This window comes from Grammomys surdaster, unplaced genomic scaffold (genome assembly GCF_004785775.1).
Source record: "Grammomys surdaster isolate TR1022 unplaced genomic scaffold, NIH_TR_1.0 187, whole genome shotgun sequence".
In the NCBI taxonomy this organism is placed as follows: Eukaryota; Metazoa; Chordata; class Mammalia; order Rodentia; family Muridae; genus Grammomys; species Grammomys surdaster.
In genome coordinates, this window is record NW_021604632.1 from 5113729 (window position 1) to 5132589 (window position 18861).

General features: G+C 45.5%; 1 protein-coding gene across 1 annotated transcript in view; it reads right to left on the bottom strand.

Annotated features, from left to right (window-relative positions):
- Positions 1 to 18861, bottom strand: part of Hydin (HYDIN axonemal central pair apparatus protein) — a 342846-nt gene that overhangs the window by 1438 nt on the left and 322547 nt on the right. The window contains exons 75-83 of the mRNA XM_028768759.1: positions 16211 to 16409; positions 14876 to 15034; positions 12937 to 13214; positions 10659 to 10878; positions 9472 to 9684; positions 8147 to 8310; positions 7160 to 7310; positions 5597 to 5827; positions 692 to 916 (exon numbers count right to left, since the gene is read on the bottom strand). Of these exons, the coding sequence (XP_028624592.1) occupies positions 692 to 916; positions 5597 to 5827; positions 7160 to 7310; positions 8147 to 8310; positions 9472 to 9684; positions 10659 to 10878; positions 12937 to 13214; positions 14876 to 15034; positions 16211 to 16409 (1840 nt within the window). The remainder of the gene's footprint in view (positions 1 to 691; positions 917 to 5596; positions 5828 to 7159; positions 7311 to 8146; positions 8311 to 9471; positions 9685 to 10658; positions 10879 to 12936; positions 13215 to 14875; positions 15035 to 16210; positions 16410 to 18861) is intronic.

Here is an 18861-nt window from a genome sequence, read left to right on the forward strand (position 1 = left end):
CTTGTGAGCCGAGTAAACCTCTGTCTGTCTGTCTGTCTGTCTGTCTGTCTGTCTGTCTACTTTTTATAAATTAGACAGTCTCTGGCTTTCATTTATAGTAACGGGAAATGGCTGACACAGGGCTATTATCTCCATTTATAGTTTAGAGAGAATAAACAAATTACTCGTTCGGAGTGATGGATTAGGATTCAAATTCATGTCTGATCCCACAGCCTATACTCACTATGCCAAGTGAAACTGACTTCCTTTATTGCCCCCTTGAACACAGTGTGGGAAGCAGTCTCCCTCCTCAACCCCAGCTTAACACAGCAGACAGTTTGTAGAGGAAGAGCCCAGGTTCTGGGACCACCTGTTTCTAGGCGAGATTCAGTTCTCCAAGGTGAAGGTCACTATGACTGTGCCTGGCTGTCTCTGAATTTCATATCTCTGAACCCTTGGAGACACCCTTCTATACGCTAGGCATTGACCTAGAATTCACTATGAAGTCTAGGATGGTCTCAAATTCATGATCTCCTCCTGCCACCTCCTGTGAGCTGGGATTATAAGAATGCACTACAGTTCTGGGCCTTTCATTAGTTTTGAACCCAGACTTCTGACAAGGGAAGGGCTGCTAACCCTGTATTCCTCTCGCTCGCCCTGCAGCCTGCTCACCCTGCAGCCCTGAAGCCTGCTCACCCTACAGTCTGCTCACCTTGCAGTAGTACTCTGTCTTCAGCCGGGTATAATTGGTGAACTTTGCTAGGATGCTCTGGCTGCTGCCAAGAACGGTCTGGAAGTGGACGGGTTTCTCGGGAGGTGCAGGCAAGGCCTTCAGAGCAAGCTCGTACTGGTAGTAACCCAAATCACTGTTGTGCAAGGTCAGTCTCCCACAGATCTCTCCAGCTTTCAGGGGCTGGAATTCAAATGAGAATGTTCCCTGGAAGAGAAGACGGAGGCTCTTGTCACGTTGGAAGTCTGACCCATCCTCTCCCACTGACTGACCTACCTGAGGTCTCACAGAAGGTGATGGCGAAAATGATGCTTCACATACAAATACTGAAGCTGACCCTGAGCTGGGGAATTTCAGCCCAGGTTAGCCCATTCTCACTCCCTTTCATCCCCCTCTAGCTTTCTCTGTTCCAGGTATTTTTTTTCCATTCCAAATTTGAATCTAAGAAACAGGCATCGGCCCCTTCCTAGGGAAGCACATTTATGGAAAGCAACAGGCGGTTAAAGGTCACCCAGACCCTTCTTTGCATACAGTCATTCTCAGAACAAAAGCTTTCTGGGTTCTATCTTTTCTAGAGGGGAAACAGTCTCTTTCACTTATTCTTACAAAACAAAACAAGAACCAAAGGGCATTCTTTATAATAGCACAGAGAGAATGACTCAAATGCACTCCTTGTAGAAGACTGGTTAAATGACTTAGAGTCTTCCCATCCCAGTGGAATATTATACAGCCACAAAAGAAGGAATAGAATTGTAATAAGAGGTGTTGCTATGGTAAGGGAAAGAAAGGAGGTGTGATGGTTTGTATATGCTTGGTCCAGGGTGTGGCATTATTAGAAGGTGTGGCCCTGTTGGAGTAGGTGTGGCCTTGTTGGAGTAGGTGTGGCACTGTGGTCGTGGGCTTTAAGAACCTCATCCAAGCTGCCTGGAAGCCAGTCTTTTCCTAACAGCCTTCAGATGAAGATGTAGAACTCTCAGCTCTTCCTGCACCATGCTGCCTGGATGTGGTCATGTTCTCACCTTGATGATACTGGACTGAACCACTGAATCTGTAAGCCAGCCCCAATTAAATGTTGTCCTTGTAAGAGCTGTCTTGGTCATGGTGTCTGTTCACAGCAGTAAACCCTAACTAAGACAGGAGGTCTGCAAAAAATGTATATAAAGCTCATACTTTTTGATTCAAAATTAATTTGTTTGTATGCACATGTGGACTGGTTAGAGGGAAGCTTTCTAGAACTGGTTCTCTCCTGCTTTGATCCTGGGATCCAAGGACCAAAACTCAAGTTGTCAGGCCCATGTGCAAGAGCCTCTACCCACTGAGCCACTTTGCTGGCCTGTTTTTTGTTGTTCGCTTGTAGAAAAGAGTCTGTAAGAACAGCTGGTTTTGGTGTTACATTTAGGGGAAGTGAGTATGGAGCTTTAAACTTTCTATTTCGTATACTTCTATAAAGCTTGAAATGTTTTACTGTGAGTAGCTATTGAAAAAAACACAAAACAAACACGGGCTGGGGAGATGGCTCATCAGTTTAGAACGCATACTGTTTTTCCAAAGGAACAGGGTTCAAGTCCCAGAACCCATGTCAGGTAGCTTGTAACCACTGTAGGTCTATCTCCTTAGGGATCCAACATGTCTAACCTTTTCAGGCACCTGCACTTATGTGCACAGACCCACATGCAGACATGTATGTGTACATCACTAAGGTACTTAAAAATAAAAACAAACGATTCTTATTGAAAAATAATTAGAATAAAAGGGGTTATCACTAAAGCCATAGATGTTTATCAAAAGAAACATAATACAAAAATAGTTTTATAATAAAACGGGACATGAATAGACAAATGCAAAAACAAGTATAGCTTAGCCTGGCATGCCTAAGGCCCTGAATCGAATTCCCACCATTAAAAAAAAAATCATAGTCAAACTTTCTTTGCTCTAGCTACTGACAGTCTGAGATAGAAGGAGAACAAGATCAAAACCCGTCTGGTTTAGAGGATGAGTTCCAGGACAGCCTGAGTTGTCTCAAAAAAGCAGGGGTGAGGTGGGATGGGGGCAATGGATTTGTAGCTCAGTAGGATAAAGCTTTCCAGGAATGCACAAGGCTTGGGGTATAAACCCCAGAGCTTCTAATTGTTTTCTTCCTTAAAGAAATTCTAGGTAAGGGTTGAGTAGAGGGCTTAGTAGATAAAGTGCAAGCACATCACTCTTGAGATTAGGCAGTGAAGGAGCATGCCTGCAAACTTGTCTTGTCTTTTCTGTTCTCCCTTACAAGGCTAGTCCTTTCCCTTACATCTTTCACTCTTGGGAAGTGGGCCATGTTGGAAAACGCTCTAAGAAGAGGTTCACATGATGACTAAATGAGGCCCTAGCCAACCACCCACAGGGAGCTAAAAGCCTTCCCAGCAACCGCATGCTGGACTCTGGAAGCAGAGTATCTAGTCTCAGGTGTGGGGTGACTAGACACCTGGATGACTGCTTGACTCTAGCCTCCTGAGAGACCCCTGAGCAAGGACCACCCAGCCAAGCTGCCACACCTGCAATACTATTGTCAGATCCATACAGAGAGCAAGCACTTGCTGTTTGACAAGATGCTAAGTTGGAGTATAATTGTTATGGATCACCAGATAACAGAGACGTGATTCTTAAAATGATTTACAGGTTTGATAGAGTTCCATTCAAAATCCCAAGTTTTTTTCTTTGCCTTTATTTTTTTTCTGAGCAACTTGGCTTCAAAATTTGGATAGAAATAAAGAGTCAAGAATAGCTGGCGACATCCTGAATAGTAACAAGCCTATAAACTATCACCAGAGTTAACACTCGGTGACTGCAGCTTTACTTACAACCAGCCCTTCTCTAAGGAGATGTGGATAAGACACAGATGTGTTGGCATGAGAACAGAAGTCACTTTATCTAAGAGGAGCTAGAACAGACCCATGCATGGAGAAGCTTGGTTGATTTTATAAATGCTTCTGCAGAACAGAAAGGAAAAGATAAGATGGGTTTTATTTTCATTATTTATTTTTGAGAGAGGGTCTCAAATGACTTAAGTTGGTCTCAAACTCATACATAGCTGAGAATGAACTTGATCTTCTGATCTCCTTCCTGTACCTCTCCAGTGCTGGGATTGCAGGCATCTGCCACCATGCTCAATTCCATATGAAAAGCTTAGTCAGTCTGGGATGACTCATTGACTTGGAGAACAAAGTGAATCTTCTACTCATGTTATACACTGAAACCAGTTCTCTAGTTTTGGACTAAGAGGAGAATAGTAGTTACAGCACTGTTTGGCTTCTCCTCAGATACCTACCCTATTCCCAGAGATGGAGATCAGCTAGGCTCAGAATAACAAGAACAAGCTAACGTCTATAACAAATTCGAGAGTGAAGGTGACTTCAAACTCAAACGTGAGCTGGGAGAGCCAAACACCACGAGCCTGGTGTCATTGTAGACCCTGCTTCATTGGGATCATCAACACTGAGAGCCAGAGAACCCAGCTCATTCACCCCTGAATTGAGGGGAAAACCTAGAAAACTTGGGATAATCTGACAAGTGCAGAGGGAGCTGGAGGGTTGGTTTCAGTTTAACTCTGAGGTGTTGTCATAGGATTAGCCTAGTGGGGGCAGTAGAGAACGTTTGATTGCTCAAAACTAGAGCCTGCGCTGGGCAAGTGCCACGACAAAGATGGGAAGATCATGGGAAGACCCATCCTGGGAGACCCAGTGAGACTCTGTCTCAAAGAAGCCCACCCAACCCAACTTAAAGCAAAACACCACCCACCAGAAATGGCCAAGACTACTTCTAAGACAGCCCTGCTGGAGAGAAATCTCTGAGTAGAGCTTACTTGATCACACCAAACACACAGGAGACAAAAGACAGATTAAATCCCACTAACAATGGGCAGGAGTGCAGAGAAAACTAACCTAGATCCCGGAGGCAAAGGAAGAACTGGAGTAGTGGAGGGGACAGGCAGAGTTGGACAAGGGCTGGGGAGGAAAGTTAGAGTGGGGATATCAATAAAATTTAGACAGTGAGTCTTAGAAGGATGAATTGATAGGAAAGTCCATTTTCTCCTGGCTCATATCCTCTTAGCCACAGTCAGAGGTTCTGTGTGTCTCTTTAGAGTACTCTGTGAATAAACAAGTACAGCAACCAGTGTCTAAGCATGCGTATGTACGTGTATGTTCATATAAATATGTGTTTGCTACATGTGTATTATGTGTGGGCATGTGTATATATGTGTATATATACGTATTTATGTGTGTGTACATGTGTATGCACATAAATATGTGTGCGTGTGGCTCATGTGTATATGTGTGGGTATGTATATGTATTTATAGGTGTGTATGTACGTATATATGTGTTTGTGAATGTAAGTATATGTATGTGTGTTTATATGTATGTGTGTATTTTATCCTGATACTTTTCACACCTTGCTATCCTTTGCACACTAAGATCCATGCTACTTTGTGTGTGTGTGTGTGTGTGTGTGTGTGTGTGTGTGTGTGTGTGAATTGGGGGATCGGACCCAGGATACCCCATGCATGCGGGGCAAGCACTCGGCCACTAAGGCACACTTCCTGCCCTGTGCTACTTTTATAATTAGCAAAAAAAGATGTTTTCCCTTTAGTTTGAAGAAGGTGAACAATCAATAGACAAAGTCATTATACAGAAGTCCATTGTACCTATCCACACCAAAGCCAAGTGTCCCTAGTTCACATAAAGACTTTAGCTGCAGAAGAAAAGAAGATGAGGCTGCCTGTTCCTTGTCATTCTCCTTGCTCTCTATCAGGACTGGCCCATACTCAAGCTATGCAGAACGCAGACCCAGAGGCTCCATGGGCAGAAGCCACTGTGATAACCCTTAAGAGTCCCCTGGCAGCCAGGGCCTACCTCAGAGTTTGGAGGCACGGCAAACTGGGAAGGCAGGCTGATGTCACTCAACTTGCATTCTGTTGAGAAGGTCACCGAGTAGGGCAGGGGGTTCTCCAACTTGATGGAGGCTGATACACTCTGGCGGACTGGGCTTGTCATCTGGATGGTTTTTATGATGCCAGAAGGGGTGACCCTGAAACTCACAGTGTAATACAAGAACTCGTTGGTCACCTCATTCCGGAAGATCACCTGTGTTCACATGGCAAGGAAGAAGCAGGGGAGAGCAAAGGTTAGCCCAGGGTCTTGCTGTCTGAGAGCTTTGCTGGGCACATGAGGTAAGGTACTGGGGTGGCATGACCTGCCAGTCTGATCCCTGCCAGGCAGCCTTTCTCTTTAGGGGATGTAGTCTGGCTTTTTTTTTCTTCAGGCAAGAGATGACTTAAGAACCTTGTTTTGCTTCAGAAGACACTTTGGAGCAGCTTGGCCCATTGTCAGCATTTTGCCAGTGGGAACAGCTAGGTAATCCCAGAGACCAAGGGAGACCTCAGACCTTCAAGCTGGGATGGGCTTCATGCCTACTGCTGTTGCTGCCAGAGTTGTTATCGAGAATGACAGACAGTATCTAATGCTTGCTGGAGGATTAGCATTTGCCAGGCTACACAATCCCACAATGCATCTGCAATGCCATCATTCTTTATAGATGAGGGAATGGAAGTGTAACATAGCTCAGTGTCTTGCCCAAGGTCATGTGCCAAGAAGTAACCTGCATGGAGAGACTTCAGGGCTCACCTGTGACTGCTCTAAGCAGCCCTCTCCCACTATGGCTGATTCTGGTCATCTGTCAAGAATTCTTTTCCCTGAAGAAAGGGGAAGTGGGCCCTGTGTGCTTGTTGGTCATTCATAAATAGAAACTTCAAACAAATTTCTTTTGAGACAGGGTCTCCTGTAGCTCAGGCTAGTAACCAACTCCAGAGGCAGGCCTCGGATGCCTAATCCTCCTGCCTCTACCTTCTAAGTGCTGGCATGTCAGGTATGTGACACCATGCCTGGATTTTATGCAGTTGATTTTGTAAAGTAGAATCTACTCAAGCTTTTGCTCTTTTTAAATATATTGGATCACTAATCTTATTATTACTAGGTGGCAAATTTTATTTATACAGCCTGGCTTTTACATACATTCTTTTAAAGACCTTGTCTAAGTATAACAAACAAACACCACTCAAGCCTCCAGGCCTGACTTCTATGAGCTCTGAATCCACTCATACTTCCCTGCTTCAAAGCACTTATCTCATTTGAAAGTTACAAAGTAACAGAATGATGTCTGTCTCTTCTGCTGGACAGACTGTGCTTCTTGAGAACAGAAACTGTGCCTGGCTTTGAGCATTGCTGTGTTACTAGCACTTAGCACAGAACATTGTGTGCTCAATGGATACCTAAACAAATGAACGGATTAGGCAACATAGCACTCAGTGAACACTAGGGGACACATGCACATCACCTGGAGGATAGCATCTGCTGTTCTCTAACACCCCAGGGTCAAACTTCCAGGGTTTTGGAGAGGAACCTTTGACGTGGCAATACCTTTGCAGTGTACAGTCCCTCTTTGTAGGAAAAGAAGTTCAGCTTGTAGTCTTTCTTGGAGCCAGACAGAACATCAATGTAATCAAGGCCCTTCAGAGTGACACTTTGGTCTGCCTTCTCTGGTTTCAATATTTCCACAATGACCCGGAATCTGGAGCAGTACAAGAGAGAGGAGAGAGGCAATAAGAAACGACGAGAGACACTGAGAGACAGTGAGACTGTCCAAAGGTGGGAAGGAAGGGGCTGTGTCTACTTTTACTTTCATGAATATTGTGTGGGTCTGTGGTTCCAGTCTTTGTTTTGTCACTAAGAAGGACAGCAGCTGCCGTTTATTGAGCCAGGTACCCAGTAGTCCCTCTCTGTTATTTACAGATCCTCAGCTGACACAATGTCTAGAAGGTTTGTGTCATTAACATCTCTGCTTTATGGAAGAGGAAATAGAGGCCCAAGGAAGGAAGATAACACGCTTGGACAACATGTGTAGCTACTGGCAAAACCAGGGTGTGGACTTAGATCTGAGCTTTTTGTCTACTATGCCAAGCACCTCCAGGGAGACCCCCTTCTAGTCTCTTCTCTTTGGAAGGAAAGGTTGAGGCTACGTGCCCTTGATCTCTTTCAGTCCCTGTATTCCTTTCTATCTCCTACTTCAAGCACAATTTGAGGGACCCTCTTCTCTGGCTAGTAGCTTGGGCTATAAGACACTCAACAACAACAAAGATGTTGGCCCTTAGGACCACCAGAACTATTATTTATTGAGCATTTATTTTGTGTGAGGCAGTGCTCTAGGGTCTGTAAGATATAGGATCTGTAAGAATCAACACTGAACAAGAAGACAGGGTTTGTGTTCATGAGACACTTGGGCTACACTGAAGACTGTGTCTCGGACTCCCCCAAATCTGACATTCTTTGTAGGTGAAGGACCAAGTTGGATGATGGAAGCCATCTGCTCCCCTTCTCTCTCCCCGACGGCTCACCCCATACCCTCACCTCTGGGGCTTGTTCAGCCAGTTGCTGATTGGCAGGAGCTCCGTATAAGGAGTCTTGCATGGAACTTCACGGTAGATATTGGCAACAGCTTTGGGGAGTTCGGCAGTCCCATGCAGGGCATATAGCCAGCCAGTCCCATCCGGGAGTGGGAAAAAGAGAGTGCCCTTGGAAGAAGAAGTGACAAAGAAGGATGACATAGTAAACCCTTTATTAATAGACATCTATCTGACCTGGAGGGGGCAAGTAAGCCTAACACTTCTACTTTAAAATTTTTTTTGACTTTTGGTGTGTATGGTGTGTGTGTGTGTTGGTGTGATGTACACATGGGTGTGTAGATGAGTGCAACTGTGTGTAAACACGGGAGTCCAGAGGAGGACACTGGGTGTCTTCCTTGATAGCTTTCCATGTTATTCCTTTAAGACAGGGTCTCTCACAGAAACCGAAGCTCACTGTATTGAACACAGTGAAGACTGAAGAGAATACCCTTTGCTGCTTAGAGCAAAGACTGGCTACTTTCCTTTTCTGAATTTAAAATTAGATTTTAAAAAGATTCATTTTGATTTTTGTGTCTGTGTGTGGGTGTGTGAGGAGTGTAGGGCCTATAGAGGCCAGAGGGGGCATTGGATCCCCTTGAAACTGAAATTACAGATGCTTGTGAGCCATTCAACATAGGTATTGGGAACTGAACTCAGGTCCTCTGTAAGAATAGCAAGTGCTTTTAACTTTTGAGTTGTCTCTCCAGCCCTTAAATTAAATTTCATTCATTCATTCATTCATTCTATAAGTTTGTATGTATCTCTCTTTCTGTGTGTGTGTGTATGCTTGTGTGTGTGCATGTGTGTGTATATGTGCATATATGGCATTGTATGTATGGAAATCAGAGGACAATTAACAAGAGTCAGTTCTCTCCTTACAACATGCTGGTCTTGGGGGCTTGAACCTTGGTGGTAAAGCTTGGTGGTGGACATATTTACTGGCTGAACCACATCATTGGCTCGCTTCTGATTTTTATTACAGCTACCATCGCGTCACTGATGCACTTAAACTGAGTATGAACTGTTCAGTGCTTAGTCTCTGGGATTCTTTTCAGAGCCACGCCCCATGGTTCTCAGAGAAATGTAGGCAAAGAGGGAGGGGAAGCTACTGCCTGCCAACTGTCATGGCTCCCCATCATCCATGAGGATCATAATCCCATAATCTGGATACTCACTCCTTATTTGGGTATTTTTTTTTAACTCTGAGCTCTAAAATGGTCTTCTAGCCACTGTCCACACAGCTTCTTGCTTCCCCTATGCTAGAAAGCAGGTGGGGAGACCTCAGTTTACCTGGTGCTTTCGGTTCTCCAGATTCATGGTTCGGGGTTTGTAGGTGATCTCGTAGGGCTTGTTTTGCTGATGGGCCTCCAAGGTGATGAACTCAGGCCCCTCCCAGTGCTCACCCTCAAAGATGGGGTGCAGGTTCCAGGTCTGGTTGGAGCGGTTTGAGAGCAGGATGGTCTGTGTGTGCCTGGAACGCACTTGGCAGTTGAAATTCACAACCTGGAGGAAGCAGGAAAATCACCGTCCATGTCATCTCCCCTGAACTGTCTTCAGGGTCCAGAGCTACAGTGTGTGTGTGTGTGTGTGTGTGCGTGTGTGTGTAGTGTGTGGAGAGAGAGGTTTTAAATATTTCCCATACTGAATTCCAATGGACAATGTTCCCCCTCCCATTCAGTCAAAATATTTACTAGGTATTTCATTTTCTATTTCAGGTGGAGTTGTGTACATTTTTCTACAAATGGCATAGCTTCCCTTTTCCTTATAGCTGCACACAACTAGCTTGTGTAGTGGTTACACACATGGTATCAGTCAAATTGTTTCAGTGCAGAGATGAGGACCGGAGTTCAACCAAGCATCCAGGTGTGCCTGGTGTGGCAGGGCATATGTCTGCAACTCCAGCACTGTGGGGATGAAGACAGGTGGGTCCCAGAAGCCCCTTGGCCAGTCAGCTCAGCTGAACTCATGAGCTGTGCAGTGGTCACCTCTTGCTCTCCCCTGTGCCAGCCGTGTCACCCAAGCCACTGCCTTGTCTCCCTTCATCTAGGGAAGGTATTTCTAACTGGTCTCTCTTCTGCAGACACCTGTCAACATCTGGTTTGATTCCACTGAAGCTCAAATCAAACACCATCCCAGCTAGGCAAGGCTCAAAGTCCTCCTGCTCCACAAGAAGGAAAAGAATGCTCATGTGGCAAGCCCTCACTGGCTGAGCTATCCTCCAGTCCCTGCCCACAGCTCTTGTAACAGAATTTCATCTAGACAGACTCTTTGAGGCTACAAGGCTTGAGTCAAAAGTCGAAGAAAGAACATGGATTAAGTTAACCAAGAGGGAAGAAGGATTATTCAAGTAGTGGGTATGGGATATGCAAGGTCCCTGGGGCAGGGAGGAGGGCCGAAGGTTTGATGTCGGTGTTGAGGACTGAATTCTCTTGGGCTTACTCCTGCCTTTGGTCCATCTCCAGGCAATGTCTACTTGCCTCTTTTACAGCAGGTGGTCCCACACAGATTCCAGACAGGGTGAGGCTCAGAGGAGTTCCTCCTTGGATGAAGCAGAGGATGTTTTTATAGAGACTCTCCTTCCCTACCTCAGTAGGGTGGTAGGTTACTTCTAGAGCAACCTCCGTGCCTGAGGTGATGTAGCCTTCTTCAGGGCTAATGGAGAAGTGGGGCTTGAATTTCTTCACATCCCATTTAAACCTTTTCCAAGGGAAAAGAAGACAAGAAAGATAGTGTGTTAATATTCTAAGGGTATGCAAAAACTAAACCAAACCAACCAACCAAACAAAAACTAATAGAAGACAACCAAACCAAACCAAAACCAAAAACCTCACTGAGACTTTTGATAATAAAGTCCCTGCTTTGACTACTCCCTAGGATGTAGGAGGAGGAAGATCTACCACAGCAGAGGTGGGTTAGGGATCATGAGCCTAGATCACTCTCTGGGTAAGGCGTTTCTGTTTCCTCTTAAGAGTTGAACCGGGGTATACTGGCTGGTTTTGTGTGTCAACTTGACAAAAGCTGAAGTTATCACAGAGAAAGGAGCCTCCCTTGAGGAAATGCCTCCATGAGATCCAGCTGGAAGGCATTTTCTCAATTAGTGCTCAAGGGTGGGAGGGCCCATTGTGGGTGGTGCCATCCGTGGGCTGGATCTATAAGAAAGCAAACTGAGCAAGCCAGGGGAAGCAAACCAGTAAGACGCATCCCTCCATGGCCTGTGCATCAGCTCCTGCTTCCTGACCTGCTTGAGTTCCAGTTCTGATTTCCTTTGGTGATGAACAGCAATGTGGAAGTGTAAGCTGAATAAACTCTTTACTCCCTAACTTGCTTCTTGGGCATGATGTTTTGTGCAGGAATAGGAACCCTGACTAAGACAAGGGGTGAGAAGTGGCTGCACGTATCATCCATGAATGACAAGCTAGGGAATGTATGTGTGAACACATACTTATGTGTTCCCAAGATTGTATAGTTAGCAAGTGGCTGGATTAGGGACCACAGTCTTTCAAGACAATACCCTTGACCAATGACTTTGCACTGCTTGTTTAGATCCAGGAGGGTGGTGACCCACCCTTTGTGTGAGAGTTATCCCTGTTCTTGGTGGCACTGGGATCTTGATGGCTCCATGGGGCCATCATCCCTGTGGTTAGGCCCTTGGTATGGGCAGAAGGCAGAGGATGATTGGTACATACTAGTATTTCCAAAACAGGACTACCATATAATATTTCTCTTGGTGCTATAACACTGAATCTGCGTGGTGAGGAGCCCTGGAGTGTGCAGTGGGTAGCCTGGGTGGCCATGTTGATTCATGTTGATTCAAGAGGAAAGAGCCTGGGTTCTGGTCCTGTCTTCTTATTTCTTGGCTGTGGTATCTCTGAGCCTCTTCTGTGAAGATATCACTACATCTGTGAAGTGAGGCGGCTAAAGCACCTCTCCTAGAGATGGGGTTGGTTCCTTGTAAACCTGGACAACCTTGAACCCACGGTCACTTGTTGCTACCTGTGTGATTTTGGGGGAAAGTTACTCACTAAGTTTTTATTATTTATTTATTTACTCTTACTCTTATCATTCTATACTGCATTTATACTAAAACAGATTGAGAATTGTCTTACTGGTTTTTTTTCTTTTCTAATTTTATCTGATAGGAATGATGCCTGGGGAAGCACATTTTGTCCCCATTTTTCCTCTCTTTCTCTCTCTCCTTCCCCCTCCCCTCCTCCTCTTCCCTCTCCTTTTCTCTTTCCTTTTTTTGGGGGGGGGATGCTTGGAATTAAACTCAGGGCTTTGTACACGCTACCCAATTGCTCTACCACTGAGCTACATCCACAGCAGCCCCCATCCCCTTTAACAAGGTTTCATACAGTCCAGATTGACCTGGCCTTGAACATACAGAGCCAGAGCTGCCTTGAACTCAATCCCTCTGCTTCTACTTTTCAGTCACCAAGTGCTGGAATTATATGCGCACCACCACTATGCTTGGCCTTAGTTCTTTTTATTTTTATTTAAAGACAGGGTATCACTATGCATTTTAAAATCCTCCTGCCTCAGTATCTCGATCACAGAGATTATATTATAGTATTAGCTGTCTAGAGTTATTGTTGAGATCAAGTTGGATGAACTGTGTGAAGGGCATATATCGGGGATGAACCAGTATTCTCTTTCATGTCATCATGGTAGTAGCTGCCACTGTGATGTTTCCTTTGTGAGGAGATGCAGCTGTCTGCTCTGGCACCTGGTGGGAGACACCGCTGTCAGTCCTACCTTGCACCCACGTCGCCTGTGTTCATTATGAGAATGCGCCGTGTGGCTTGAGTCTGATACACCACGGGACCAAAGGGAAGATGCTCTTGGTCCAGGGAGATCTCCAGGGCCTGACAACAGCCGCTGAGGAGGAAGAGGGGACGCAGTAGCCCCATCCATTCCATGAAGACTTCCTCAGAGAAAGGAGGGACTCGCTTCTTGGGGGCAAAGGTTATCTCTAGTTTACAGACTTCTTTAGGCTTCATGGTGATGGTGTGGAAGGGCTCCAAGGTGATGACCTGGTCAGAAAGATGATTGGCTCAGAAGCCGATAGTAGAAGGCTTCTTGGACCTCAGGTTGCTCCCTGAGGCCTTGCTGCTGGGACTGTCTCAGTCCAGGGATCAAATCTCTTATGTTACTGGCTCGGACATCTTTGATAAGTGACTCAAACTATCCCCTTGACTTGCCCTCAGTGAAAGGCAAGGTCCTGTGTATAAGATGTGTGCCATATGACAGGGATCCAACAAATGTTAATTTCCTGTCCTGTCCCGTTTTTCAGCTCCTCGTGGGCAGTTAATTCCTCCCTCCTGCTTCCCCCCGTGGGAAACAAAACAGTGGCAGGAAACATGAAATAAGAAACATCAATCCAGTCTTTCTCAAGAAGTGCTCGCTGGCGGGAGAGCATCGAGTTAAGTGAATTAAGCCATATGCAGAAAGACAAGAATCATACTTCCTCTCATATGCAGAGCCTCAATTTATATGCATGTATGTGTATATGTATGTATGTATGCATACATGCATGCATGTATGTATATATATGCATGCCATACAAGGAGCAGGAGGCCTATGTGCCAAGAGGTAGAAGTCTAAGGAGCGGGGATGGGGAATAAGGCTGGATAATGGGAAGAAAGAAATGCAGACTATTGCATGCTTTTTCTCACACGTCGAATCTAGATTTAACATGTAACACATACACACACACACACACACACACACACACAGTCACGAGAAGAAAGCAGAGGGGAGACTCTTGGGGGAGAGGACGGGGAACAGCAGGAGTGGGGGAATGGGGACAGAAGAGAGCAGTTGGAGATGAGGAATAAGAACAAGGTACAGTCACACACATACGCATTTGTGTAAGAGTGTCATAATGAAACCATTATTTTGTTCGCTAGTGAGAAATACCGGTGATAAAGAGGAAGTACTGGGACTCATAAAACCAACCCCATGGCTTGCCCAGGCTGCCTGACTCAGTGTCTCTGGGATGACCCGCAAACTGCATGTTCTACAGTTGGGGACCCATATATTCTAAAGCTCGGTAGCCACTGCATGCATTCCTAGCTGGCTTCCTCTTTCCTCTTGGTCCTGGTAAGCTGGAACCCCAATTCTGTGGAAGGAAGCCAATTCCTTCAGAGTCCCTCCCGTGTACTATGGTTGAAGGGAGTGAGCTGAAGGGAAGAGAAGGAAACGAGACAGACAAACAGTCCCAGGGGTTTCCTGAAAGTGATGACTTTGGGAGCTAGCCTGAGGTGATGGCGCAGGACAGGTCACTGTAACGATTCTGGTTACTCTCTAAGGGGCAATCTGATAGGGGAATCTGAGAGTAAAGTTTGACTGACAGAGCACATGCATGAACATCAAATGCAAAACTCTTCCCACCCCTGATAAAGAGACCAAGCAAGCAATTAAGCAAGCAAATAAGCAAGCAAGCAAGCAAACACTCATATGGTCCAACCGTTAAGAGCCCTGGCCTGCTAGAACTGAGGATTTTCATTGTAGATTCATGAGAAAGGGGAGCAAAGAATTTTCCTTCTTGTCTGGGTGAAATGGTCGACAAAGTGAAATCCCAGTGAGACATTCGCTGGGTTTCTTGCTCTGACTAGCCAGCTTTTCTGTTACATAGCCCCACCCCTACCCTTCCAATGACACTCCCTTCCACCTCCCATTTCCCTACACTGACCTTGGCTTCCTGGAGCTCTGGAATGGAGAACAGGACCGAGTGATTAAAGGTGAGCTGGGCCAGGCTGTTGTTGACAAGGGAAACAGTTTTCTTGACAACCTGTCCTGGCAGGACAGCTCCTAACTTCACGATCCTGTTGGCTGGATCTAGAACTAAAAGCTGTGTGACCAGAAACAGAGGAGGAAGGTAGGGTTTGTCAGTGGGAAACAAGTGTTGTGCTCGTATCCCGCAGGAGCAAGGGCAGCTCCCTCTCTCAGTGACCTAACTGCTTCAGGTTAGACACGCCTTCATTTTATCACTAGCTTCTGCCAACACTAAATAAAGATAGGAATAATAGAACCTGTAGAAGAGATTTCCCTTCTCTGAAGCAGCTTACCCCACCACTGTGCTTAGAGTACACACACACACACACACACACACACACACACACACACCTACCTGTGACTTTCTTTTGTTCTCTGACTATAAAAGCTCATGTGGCCTCTTGGATTGGGGACCATGTCACTCAGAGTAACCCAAATCTTGTTACCAACCCTTGATCACTCATATTTGGTTCACAATGGGTTATCTTTAATTCTCTTTGGAGCAAGAGCCATGCTTTGTGTTGACAAGACACCAGGTGGCAATGTCCTATTGCTCCTGTGGCTTAGAGGAGGTGGCCACACGATCCCCCCAGCCCCCCTCCCCCTTTGATCACTTGTTGGACTATCTTAGGCATTCTTGAGAATCGTGGATTTCTTTTTTTCTCAAACCTTCTGTTATAATGCAAATACTGCCGCCAGACAAATACCAGATGTAGTTATCAGGTACCAGGAAGACAGGGTGACTATCAGGACAGGACTGTTTTCTATGGATCTGGGTCATCTGGCAGGTGAAGTTCCTGGATAATCCCGGGACCCACGGCTGGCTGAGAATGTTCACCACTGAGGGTGAGAAGGACGGAAGGTTCATAGCTCAACCCTGTGTCTGAATAGGACACGCCCTCAAATGGGATGTTGTATCTGACACTTCTCCAAGAAGATGTAGAACTTTTTTTTAGTGCTTACAGTTGTCTGAGTTCACAAACACAGTGAATCTATCTGGTTCTGAGTAAGAGCTAGGAGTCACTTGAGCCCAGTTTAAAAGTTCTTTACCACTTGGTGTGATTAGGGACCCTGTGGGGCAGGGCCGGATATGCGATGGATCAGGCCTAGGAGTAGAGAAGAGAAGGCTAGGGAAAGGAGCATGGGCTCTAGTGGGCAAGAGTCTCGGAAGGAAAAGAAGGAGGGTTCTGAAGCCCCGCCTACTGCTGGGAAGAGGGAGGAGCGTCCTGAAGCCCCTCCCACTGCCTCTTACCTTCATTTCTGTGCCTTTCCCTTTGATCTCCACTGTCTGTTGAGAGAGCCCATTGATTTCAAAGGGGATGAGTTCTCGGTAGTTGATAGCTTCCCGAGGGTAAAAGGTGATTGGGATCTCCAGTGTCTTCCCTGGCTTTATCACATCCACATTGAAGTTCACCTCGATGTGTGGGGTGTTGGTGTATAAACAATCTAGGCTGAGGAAGACCAAGAGGGACGGGGGTAAGTGTCAAGAAGGCAGAATTGGAGGCTACTGATGGGTCTCCTATGCTTCTGGGCTGGAAGGTGACAGATTTCCCGGCCTGCTGTCCTAGAGTCAGGGGAGTCGCCAAAGGGCCGTAAGGGATGGCAGCGATGGCTGGAGCATGTTCTTCTAGGTACAGCCAAGGAGCTCAGCCTAAGTCACATCGTGAGATGGAGGTGGGAGTAGGTCTCAGACCCAAGGGCTCATGCTTGCCCTCTGCTGATGCTCTGCTTCCTGAGATTGCCTCTCAGAGTTCTGCACTCTCTCGAAGGGGTGCTTCAGAAGTTACTGTGCGACAAAGCTCAGTGCAGGTGTGTTCCAGAGTTCGGCAGACAGGAGTCTGGATCAGGATCTGCCAATAACTAGTCACGTGACCGGGGACAATGTGCTCAGACCATTTGGATCTGTCCCTTTACCTGTAAAATGGGGTTTGTAGTGGCTTCTTCATAGGGTTGTTGTAGGGATTAAATGAGTTTAAAGTCAAGAAAGAACTTTTTAGAAACTTATTTCATTTAGATAATTTTAAAAGGATTTGTTTTATCTTCATTTTTATATGTATGTGTGTCTTGCCTGGGTATGCCTGGTACCCTTGGAAGTCAGAGGAAAGATAGTCTCTACCCTACCCACCCCTGGGCAGGAAGACACCTGTATTTTCTAGCAGAATTCCCCTTGTCTTCCTGATGTGTATTTCGAGAAGGAACCCAGCTAAATGGATGCATAGTACTCAAGGCCGTAAGCAGACTGAAGTGATATCATATTGTGAAAGACTATAGGTAGATAAGAGTAAAATACTTATTTTTTATTTTATACACTTGAGTGCTCACCTACACATATGTATGTATGTATGCCATGTTCATGCCAGAGATCAGAAGAGGGTGTTAGATCCCCTGGAACTGGAGTTACAAACTGTCATGAGGCACAATGTGCGTGCTGGGAATGAAGTGTGGGTCTTCTGCAAGAGCAGCTAGTGCTCTTAACTACTGTCTCGTTGGCTTGAAACTAAATGACAGAACGCATGTAGTAATTACAGTTAAATTTACAATTAAGTTAAATTAAAATGAGGTTCTTTGGTGTCGCTGAGCCACTTAATAGTTAAGGGCCACCACATAGGCCGAGACAGATAACAATAGTTTTTCACTGTAGAATGTTCTCTGTAAGACTGAGATAAAGATTTGTGCATGAATGCAGGCCAGTGACTGAACCAGATTCTCTCTCATTAGGTGATCTGAGGAGTGGTATCGAGACCTGAAATGTTCCTCAGGGATGATGCAGGCAGATTTGATCTGGGAGATTTAGGCTCAGAACAGACTTGTATTTACTACAGCACAATTCACTTTTTAGCTTCTTAAACTAGCAGTTCTCAACCTGTGGGTTGTGATCCCCTTTGGGGTTGTATCACATATCAGATATCCTGCACACCGAGTGTTTACATTATGATTTATAGAAGTAGCGACATTACAGTTATGAAGTAGCAATGAAATGATGTTAGGGTTGGAATCACCACAACATGTGGAGGAACACTGCTTAAGCTTCTTCCCAAATCCCTTGCATAAGGAAACAAACCAGAAGCTTCGGGACTTTGCATTAGGTAGTCACTCGGCACAGCCTTCTACAAATCAAGAAGAAGATGTTTAGCAGGTAGCTCATGGATGGCCATATATTCGTATTTATGGTGGGGGCAGGGACTCAGAATTCATGCCGCACGTGTTGGATTCTTTTCCGTTATTTCTGTCTCGGTAAGGTGAACTAGTACTTGTTAACTTGACACAGCCTAGAATCATCCGGGAAGAATTTTAATTAAATTTCTTAATTTAATTTTTAATTTCGGGGCAGTTGTGGGGCATGCTTTTAATCCCAGCACTTGGGAGGCAGAGGCAGGCGGATTTCTGAGTTCGAGACCAGCCTGGTCTACAGAGTGAGTTCCAGGACAGCCAGGGCTACACAGAGAAACCCTGTCTCAAAAAAACAAAACAAAACAAAACAAAAAACAAAAACAAAACCCTCAAAAAAACCCAAAACAAAAACAAAAAAAAGAAAGAAAAAAATTTTAATTTCTCTGTGTCGCAATTAAAAAGAATCATAATTGAGTAAGTGTCTTTAGTAGGTTGGTCAATGGTTATGACTATGGCGGATTGTTTTGATTGTAAACTGACACAGGAGGGCCCAGCCCACAGTGGGTGACAACATCCCTACTCAGGTGGTCCTGAGCTACGTAAGAGAGTGAGCTAGGCGTGAGTCAAGGTGAGCCATGAAGCAGCGTTCCTCCATGGCTTCTGCTGTACTTGCTTGGTTGTAAGTTCCCTTGTTGGAAGTAATGCTAAATGTAGCAGCAAGCCGTCCTGGCTTCAGATTCTTGCCCCTGAGTTCAGTTTGTACTCTGCCTTCTCTCAATGGAGGTCTGAGAC